Genomic DNA, 9,846 nt, shown 5'->3' with positions numbered 1-9,846 from the left:
TATTCACCTTATGGTTCTATAGACAAGAAATAGKCAGGTTTGTTGTTGTGAGGTAGTAATAATTCATGCAAAACATCATAACTCAGACAAAATCTCTAATTTTGAGACAGCCATTTTGGAATGGAACAATCACCATAGCATCTAAATTTCTCTAGATCCATTTTCTTGGGAAACATGCAGAAAGACATTGGTGGTCCTTAATATTCCTTAGAGACAGGGATGGCAAAATAACATCCGCTTTATGTTGACTGTTTTCCTCTTTTATCCTTTCTACTTTGAGGAATCAAGTGGAAAATGTTTCCTGGCCTTGCTTGGCATTTTTGAGGTGTGGTGATGGTGGTTCTCCCACGCTTTGAGCAGCTCTAAGTTCCACTGCCTGAGGGGCAGAGTGGTTCATTAGAAACAGATTTAATTACAATATCCCCTGAYTCAGACTGAGCTGCCACCAAAACTSCTGCTTCTATCCCTGACCAAGGTAGGGGAGGGTAAAAATTGATGATGTAAGAAATAACGTCTTCGTTTTGAGCKGTCAGCTCTGCATAAATTTTGCAAAGTTCAGAATCCATCTAAGTTACAACTGGAACCATATCAGGTCATAGGAYTGGAAATATTTATGAAGGTCCTCAGCACTTTGCAGAGAGCTTTGMAGAGAGATAATCTCAGCTATTTTTTATGGAAGTTGAAACAGATTATGTGTCTAAATAAAAAGGAAAAGATCTTGTGTAAAGATGCTGGCTTGTTTTATAAATCCTCAAATTTAATTCTGGGGAGGGAAAAAAACAACAACAAACAAGCAAACAAACAAAAACAATGAACAAAAAAACATAAGGAAAAGGGAAAACCAACTGTTTTGGAACTGAAGAAAGCTTCAGAGTGGCAAGCTTGATCTGATGATAGAGATTCATGTCTGTGAGCTTTGAAGAGCCTGGAATTATCAATCCAATATGACAGCATCCTCCTTCACCATAGACAACACCTCCGTTGGATTTTATGGTTTTTTCTTTCCTTGTGTCAGAAAAAAATAGGAATATCAGCACCTTAATTGCTCATGAATAACACTGTGCTGTGGTGGCACTGAATTTTTCTCCCAGATGAGCCATGGTGGCCTCTCCAGGTATCTCATGAAGGTTGAGAGCATTGAACAAGTGATGCTTGGAAAAGTGAAATCCTCACCTCTGTCTTTCCCTCCATGCCYCCTTTCCTCCTCCAATCTTTGGGTTGGGTACCAGAAGCATTCCCAGTGACTGCAGGGTGCAGTTTGAGCAGTTTCTAGCACATTCCCCATGCTCTGAGCAGCAGATGGGTTATTTGAGGATGATTTTGCAGCGGTGCCCTTTTGGTTTCTCTCCCCTTTGGCTCCGTGGASAGTTTTGTCCCCTTTCATGCCCAGGTCACACTGGAAACTTGCTTAGCAGAAGGGATTCCATCCAGAGAAGGTGACAAGTACCACTGGCAGAAATTTATTTGTTCTGTGTTATCATTTGGCACATGATTAGAACAGCCATCTGTTCTCTCAACTCTYATCAAACCGATTCAAACAGCAATAACACAACACCCTTAGATGTGTTTCCAACACAAAAAACATCAAATATGTTTTTTTAAACCATCYTGAGGGTAACATTACCCCTGTTTAAAGACTACCAGCATGCTGGGGAAAAAGGGCACGATGAAAGAGTAATTAACATTGTGATTTTAAAATATTCTCATTTTCATACAAGAATATGATGCGCTAATTCGACAGGAAAGTGTTCAAATTTTCTGATGAATTAAACATGAGAACAATCTCACTCAGGAAACCTAAACAGAATTTTATTTTAATCTGTACTATTATACAGTCTAATGGAAAGCATTAAAACCTTACGTAAGAGCAATTTCATAATTGTTCATGTGACCTCTTCTCACTTGGAGAAACGAACACATGATTTGCCAATGCCACTCAACTTTAATGGAGTCAGTAGGTTATTTAGGGCACTGGTCAGCAGATAGAAAACTGAGGGGTGTGTTTCAAAAATGACATGAGTTTTGGAACCCTTAGTTGAGGTTGGTCAAGCCTAGACATGAGCCACTTTCCTCCACCTCTTCCATTTTTGTTTTCTTTAGGAGACGAAGTCCCATCTCTTCAGGGTCTTACTCTTTATCTTCAAACAAAGTTGTTTGTTAATATCTCAGATAAAGAGATTAATTTGGAATTCCAGTTAGGGATGAAACCTTGTCAAGGAAAGCTGTTGGTAAAATATGCCAACTGTTAAAATATTGGTGTGATGGCAAAAGATGACAGAGTTTGGGGAGTTGTGTGGGGAGGTTGGATCATGTGAAAGACGTTGGATTTGAACATTAAAGYTTTCATACCACTGATTCCAGCTTTAGGACAGACAGGAGATAGGTCACTTCTGCAGAAATCTCTATGTCCATGACTCTGAAAAGGAGATCACTATTTATCACGACGAGTTCAATTACTGGGTGGATAAGTGGAAGAAATCTGTAGAGGAAGCCCATGATATTTTATATTCACTACAACCAGAGCCATCTCTGAATTTGTGTGCATGATCCAAGCTTGAAAAGGAACTTCAAAAAGTTGTCAAGGTRTTGAGCAAAAAACTGCAGGAATATTTCAAGGTATGAATAATTCACAGTAAATGATTTAGGAAGTTCAATCTGTGTAACTAATTAAGGAGAAAGATGGTATAAGAGGTAATTTCCTCGTGTTCTGTAAGTACTTAAATGGGGAGAAGATTTCTGACTGTGGAGGAAATCTTTAATGAAGGCACAGTAAGATCCAATAACWGGGGCAAAGACAGGTGGACCCAAACAATACTCTAATTTTCAAAAGTGAGAATAATTGGAATAATTTACTCAAGGCTATCACATGCCCTCCACTTACATGAAATCTTTAATCATGACTAATGTCTTTTTAAAAGACYCAGAGTGTTACTTCCAGATATGGCCTTGTGCAGGAGTTAATGGCAAAAGGATGAAAGGTAGAAATAAATTACTCTAATGGTCTTTCTAGTACTTGGATCTATATATTTTGTTTCCAGTCTCACAGTGAGGCAAAGTTACGTATTATGTTGGATGTTGGAGAGTTATGGGTTCCATTCTCTGGTTTWCCCCTGACTTGTATGAATTGTGGGAATCTATTAATCACACAGAGCTTCTCTGCAAAGCATTCAAATTTTCATAAAATCACAGAATGGTTTGGAAGGGACCCWAAAGACCYTCTRATTCAAACCCCCTGCCATRGGCCAGGMTGCTCAGACACCCATCCAACCTGRCCTTGGGTTTAAAAAGTATTTCTAAATAAGTTTAAATAATTTTAATAAATTATTATTCTTGCCCGCACTACCAAGGCAAGAGATAGTGAGGGYTCCTGGAAGCCTTTGAAGTCTTTGAGTGAGACACATATTCCAGATATTGAACCAGGTTTTCAAAGGCATCAARCATTGAAAACCAAAAGAGATTTCWACATCTCTGAAAATTGGATGCTGAAATTATTATAATCAAATATTCAAGGCATTAATACAAACACTGCTAAGGAGGAATAATAAATGGGAATTATGAGCTATATTTTGACAATGTTCTTTTTAATTGTTRCTAAGGAGGCTTCTCTGTCTTCCTCCCTTGAAGCCTGCTAACAGCCAAACAAACAAAAAGCTTCTGAAAGGATTTTTCACTTTAAAAAAAAAAATCTTTATTTGGCATTTTAAGTAGGCGAGTCAAAAAAATCAGACTTCATTAGAGCAAAGCCAGTGCGATTAAATTAAATGTGCCTGGASAAGAAAGCCCTCCCCTGGATCAACAGGGCAGTGGGAGCTTGTCTGTCCCATCCTGGTGCCTCTCAAAACACTTTTTGAAGTGCAGAAGGCAGAGCACTCAACACTTCAGCTTTGTCACAGCTGACAGCCTGTCGGGTTTAATGAAAATGCTCTCCGTTTAGGAGATGACAGAAATTACATGCATTTCCCCTTTTATTTCTCTGTCATCTTTTCTGTCTCGCCTTCCTGCAGGAGAAGGAGGGGTGGGTTATTAAAGCATTACATAAGTATGCAAAATATGTTAAGAAGAAAAGARGAAAAGGAAAATCTGTAGCCCTGCAATTATGCACAATGTCTGTTGGTGGGAAATGTGGGCTAACATCTGATGTGTGGCAATAACTATTTACTTTTAGTTATCTTTGAAGAGGGTGAGGCAAAAATCTCTAGATAATGCCTTAAGTGAAGGTTTTATTGTACGATTGCCTGAGTAATTTCCAACAGGAAGGTGATCTAAGCAGCATTAGATAGCTTAAATGTGTTCATAACTTCTCCAGAAAATACAGCAAGATAACACTGAACAATTTCTTGGCTCTGCACGGCTTTCACAGGCCTCTTTTATTAAATGGCAGGTTTTTAATAAGTGTGTCTTCTCTCCCASAGCCAGATGTGAAACTGCATCTGAGGAAACTCTCAGGGCAGAGCAGGGAAGGCTTCACTTGCAAATATCAGTCAGTTCTACGAGATTTGGAAATAACTCACAAATTTACTGTATCCATYCCCCAGCCACTCTACCCTCATCCACACCCACCATCCACACCACAGCTGTGATTCCAGAGTTGCTTTCCAGAGTTTTAAGGGAAGCTCTGAATTTGATCTTCTCATTAATTTCTTTGGCTGTTTTTTTCATGCTTACCCTGAGAAGAGACACGAATTTGATTACAAATGATGCCCTGTGCAGACCATCTCTCAAAACTGTGCAAAGGACCTGAGAATAGTGAGAGCTTTAGAAGAGCACAAGGGAATTTATTTGTAGATTTTGGCCATATTTGTGGGATCTTAAACTTGTGCATTGTGTCCAAAGGTGTGTCTCTTTGACAATATGGAATTATGTGTATTTAGCAAAGGTGAAATGCATCTCAAAAATGTATTTTCTTCTTTTCTCCTGAAGTTGTCATTTCATGCTGCCTATAGAGAAAACTGTGCCTCAATTACCTGTAGTTCCTATAACACATTCCATGACAAAGGTAGATTTGCTTTATGAATATTTCAGGAGTGAGGAAACTGCCTGTGAACCAAAGTCAAACAGCTCAGTGGTTTCCACACAGCAAAATTCTAAATATCCTTGTCTATATTTAGGGGTGAAGGCTTTGTTAAAGGGTAAAGATGTTGAGTATCACTGTGTGAAGAGAAGCCAGGGTGGCACAAATGTTTATGAGTGATGTGAACACTGTTCTGAGTAATTGGGAATGTGAAAGGAAAAGGAAGAAATAATCAGCATAGCACAGTGCATTATATCCAGGAGTTACAGCATATTTTATTGGTTTACTTTATTGCTACTAATGCCTGTATCATTCCATTCAAATATTACAGCTAACATATTGAAATATAAGATGAAAGTTTGCTGTTTTCAATGCCATGTTTCAGACATCAGGCTGTGAAATTGAAATGTTGCCCATTCAGGTGCTTTTCGTGCTACTCTCCAGAGTTCCTTTGTTCCTCAGTCTCCTCTGTCCAAGCAATTTAAGTTTTCAGAGGCAGATGAAGTCAGGATGGCCTCTGGATAAGAAWGAACCTCTCTAGCCTGTAAATCTGTAAATCCAGCCAGGCTGGGATGCAGTGCTGCTCATGGCTGAGGAGGGAGCACTTCCCATCTAGTTCTGCCTCCTCCTTCACACCTTCCCTTGCTCAGCTCTTCTCACAGCAAAGGAGCTCAGCACCTTTTGTGCCCCCATTGAATGATTTATTTTCACAGAATCACAGGATCAATCAGGGTGGAAAAGATCTCCAAAACAACCAAGTCCCAGCTGTGCCCGATGCCCACYTTGTCCCCAGCCCAGAGCACTCAGTGCCACCTCCAGCCCTTCCTGGGACACCTCCAGGGATGGGGACTCCAAAGCTCCCTGGGCAGCCCCTGCCAAGGCCTGAGCACCCTTTCCATGATGAAATTTTTCCTAATATCCAATCTAAACCTGCCTGGGGCACCTTGGGGCCGTTCCCTCTCCTCCTGTCCCTGTTCCCTGGGAGCAGAGCCCGACCCCCCCGGCTGTCCCCTCCTGTCAGGGAGTTGTGCAGAGCCACAGAGTCCCCCCGGAGCCTCTTTGCTCCAGGCTGAGCAACCCCACTGCTTATTTAACCCCTGTGTGGTTATTTAATGATTCTGTGTGCTCACAAGGATGGGAGAGGTGGGCTGCCATTGCTTTATTTAATGTTTTCTTCTCTCAGGGTCAGTCCTGTCCTGTGACATTAAATGGTTGTTAAGTTTTTTTCCCCAATTTCTTTTACATTATGGTTTAAAGAATATTGCCCTCTGTAATGATACCMTTTCCTTTCTGTCTTCTCCCTGTTGGATTGCTTTCCCACTGATGCATCTGTGAGCAAGCATCCTGACTACACTTAATTATTAAAAAGCCATTGCTCAAATAGAGCTCTGAAGAAAAGGAATTATTTCTTACTGCATATTATGGAATATTAGTTCATAATGGGTTTTATCCTCGTCTATTTCTCCCCTAATTCTGGAGCCTGATGTATTTTATAATACATAGGAAYAGGTACATATGCTGTAAGAGCTACCAGCTACTAGAGAAATTTAGCAGATATGAAAAAGATATTAACATTTACCTCGGTGTAAAAGTTTTGGAAAAGCACACACAGGTTAAACTATAATTCTTTTATGGAAATAATATTCAGGTGAGGCTCAAATTTGCAATGCATTCTGAACACGTTATTTTAATTCACTGCATTATGGAAAGGGCATTAGATCTAACAGATGCCATGTAGATTTTAGGGGGTTTGTGTTCTCAGTTTTAGAATGAGCATTTACAAAAGAACAGAGATACCTCTGCAGGTGTCAAATGACCAAAACTGCACATGTGACAATATACACTGTGACATTCTCCATGTATTCTAGGGTTAATCATAAAAAAGCCATATTTGAGGAAAATTTCAACTGTAATACTTTTATTTTGAGGGAACACTTTGAGAAACTCTGACCATGGGCATGTCAGTCTTGTTTGGTTTTAGAGAATTGTCACTTTGATGGGCAGCGCGGGGTGGGATAACTCCTAACATGATGTTATTTAATTTTCAGGTGAGCTGCAGCTTTCTAATCCCTACAGCTCTGCTGCTGAATTGCATCACATCATCCTAAAATATTGAATTAAACTAGATTAAATGCACTAGTTAAAAAAAAAAGTGTATTTTTTCTTTACCCTGTATTTTACTTCAGATGGCCCTTGTATGCTTGTTAATTGTGAAATAAACCATGGTCATTTCTTCCCTTCATCCCTCCCATTTTCCTTAAAGATCCCTGCATGAAGTGCAAATAAAAATTAATTAAAATGATATTTATTAAAATATTAAGTAATACCTTTATATACATATACAGTGAGCACTTGTAAGATTGGAATYGGTAGCTTCAAAACTGGCAAAAATAAAAATCTTCAAGACCTCTGTCACCCATCCTTCAGCACGAGAATTACAACCTGCAGATATTTTAAACCCTGCAAATTCTTTTGTCTTTCAGGACCTAGATTTCTCATCACATCCACGGGAGCCTTGTATATTTTAGACGTACAGAATGAGGATGGACTGTACAACTACCGATGTATCACAAGGCACAGATACACTGGAGAAACGCGACAAAGCAACAGCGCAAGACTTTTTGTATCAGGTGCTCCTTTTCTGTATTTTGCTAAAAGAAACTCTGTGTGTGTCTCTCTCTGGTGTGCTCGGCTGGCAAGGCACGTTCAGGTTTCTGTCAAATTTCAGTGGGCAGCTGTGAGCTGCTGCAGAATAAAAGGTGCCATCTTAAAATCCTGCATTTTCTATCTGTTTTTCACCTCTTAGCCACTGTTTTCTGGAGGCCTGTAGGGTGATTTTTTGCAGGTTTAGAGCAATTTTATGAAAGGACTGCGAGTGGGGTTCATCCTTTCAAAAGCAGGCTTGTGCAGGGACAGGATTTAATCACCTTAATTCCCTGTGGAACCAAAGAAGAGGAACACCTGATTTGAGGAGTGGTGTCCCTGTCCTGCTTTGGGGTGAGATGAACTGCCCCAGGTGCCTGTTTMTCTCTCCTGACCCCAGCAGGAGCTCAGGACATTCTCTCACCTGTAGATATTTCCACTTCAGCATTCCCAGGTTAGCTGGGGTGTGTTTCAGCCTTCCTTTTCATTCRCCACACTCCCACCCTGGGGAAAACAGCACATTTCCCTGCTTCCAGAAGGGATTTCCAGCCAGGAGGAGTACACAACCCTTGCCAGTGCACCCAGGGGTGCTGCAGGCAGACAGAGGGGCTCGCTGGCAGCTCTCCATGCTCAGGGCAATGGCTTGGTGAAGCAGTGCGAAAATGAGAAGGTGGATGGGCTATTTGAACTTTTTCTTGTAATTTTAAATTGTCTCCAGAGGGCTGCGTGTGACAGAGAGGGGTTCCACACACCATCACCCCACATTTCGGGCTGTCAGTGTGGTGCTGCACCAACTCAGCTTTTCCCCAAGTTTTTTCAGTGAGAGGCAGTGCCAATTGTGAGGTGAAGGAGGAGCTGATCCCAAGCCTGGCTCTTGAACACATTTTCAAGCATTTCTGTGTAGGATTAGCCCTTCTCTATGTCCCCTTCTGTCCCTCATTTGCTGCTTGCCTGCTGCTGCACCCTGTGTTTGTTCAGGACCAAAACCCAGAGGGGTTTTCCTACATCCCCAGAGCTCCCTGAGGCTGCATCCCAGACTGGCTCACCCTACACAAACCATGACCACCATCCCACTGAAAGCTCCACATCAATTTTTCTCCTTTTTTCCTGCTGCTAAGTTGCCCCAAAACTCAGTCAGGATGATTTCCCAGTCCCACATTCAGTGGGATCATTCCCCTTTTGACCCTTTCCTCTCCTCTTCTGGTCCTTTTGTCAGAATTAAACTCTGGTGATGAGGTCTCAGCTCTCCACYCCTCTGTCTGAGAGCCCTAAGGCAGACAGAGGTGAGCACAAGGTTTTCCATTATTGACATCCTTCCTGCCCTCCTCCAAAATGGACATGGTTGAAGTATTTTGGAGCCGGTACTTAAATGCAGTAGTGATTAAAAAAAATAAAAAAAATAGTGGGATTGTTCAGGTTAGAATCACTTACCAGTCAGATCCAGGAGTTTCTCMCTGTCCCCTGTGGATAGAACTCTTTCCCCTGCTTTTCCCAGCCATGTGAAGTTCTCCTGCACAAGAATCTGTRTTCTTCTATAGGGACAGGCAGGGTTCTACCCTTCCAGCTGGCTCCGTATTATGGTCTGCTTCCGTATGAAATCATGCTAAGGCTAAACCAGTGATAACATAAATCAGATCAGGCTTGTATCTTGGTTACCACAGCAAAAATTCTGGTTATCTCACTGAACAAAATGGGGGGAAATTAAAGCTCTGCGTTGCTTGAAATTTAGGACAAACACCTTGAAAGATGTGCCCTGTCTGGAGTTGCCTTTTCTGTTCTCCTCCAAAGACCAAATTAAAACAGAAAATTTTACATGTGTGCAGTAACTGGAGTTTTTAATTCAACAGTGTTGATTATTCTTGATCAGGGCTGGTGTGGGCTTTGATTTCCAGTCCTGTTAATCTACTGAATAAGTGCAGCAATTAGGGGCAGGGTCTGTCTTTTCATATTTCTCAAAAGGATTTTTCTTTTCTTTTTCACTGGTATTTATATTTTAAAAGAGTGAGTCCTTTAAGAACTGAGATCAGAGAATCTGAGAACACAGTTGTGAAAGACCTACTTGCACAAAACTTAAGTTTTTGCCTGCCTTTTACATCCATATATGTTCTTCACTTTTTTGGGGATGAAATACTTTTTGGTGGATATTTTTGATGTCTCCTGGCCACCACATTTAATACAAATGAAGCTTCTTG

At 40.9% G+C, this 9,846-nt stretch overlaps 1 protein-coding gene across 1 annotated transcript in view; it reads left to right on the top strand.

Annotated features, from left to right (window-relative positions):
* The window catches only part of DSCAM (DS cell adhesion molecule), a 368,029-nt gene that overhangs the window by 184,619 nt on the left and 173,564 nt on the right, over positions 1 to 9,846 (top strand). Inside the window, exon 4 of the mRNA XM_057373994.1 lies at positions 7,495 to 7,641. Within this exon, the coding sequence (XP_057229977.1) occupies positions 7,495 to 7,641 (147 nt within the window). The remainder of the gene's footprint in view (positions 1 to 7,494; positions 7,642 to 9,846) is intronic.

Source organism: Malurus melanocephalus, unplaced genomic scaffold (assembly GCF_030028575.1).
Source record: "Malurus melanocephalus ecotype Western Australia unplaced genomic scaffold, MMel_1.1 scaffold_212, whole genome shotgun sequence".
Lineage (NCBI taxonomy): Eukaryota > Metazoa > Chordata > Aves > Passeriformes > Maluridae > Malurus > Malurus melanocephalus.
This window is presented reverse-complemented; position numbering and strand designations above follow the sequence as displayed.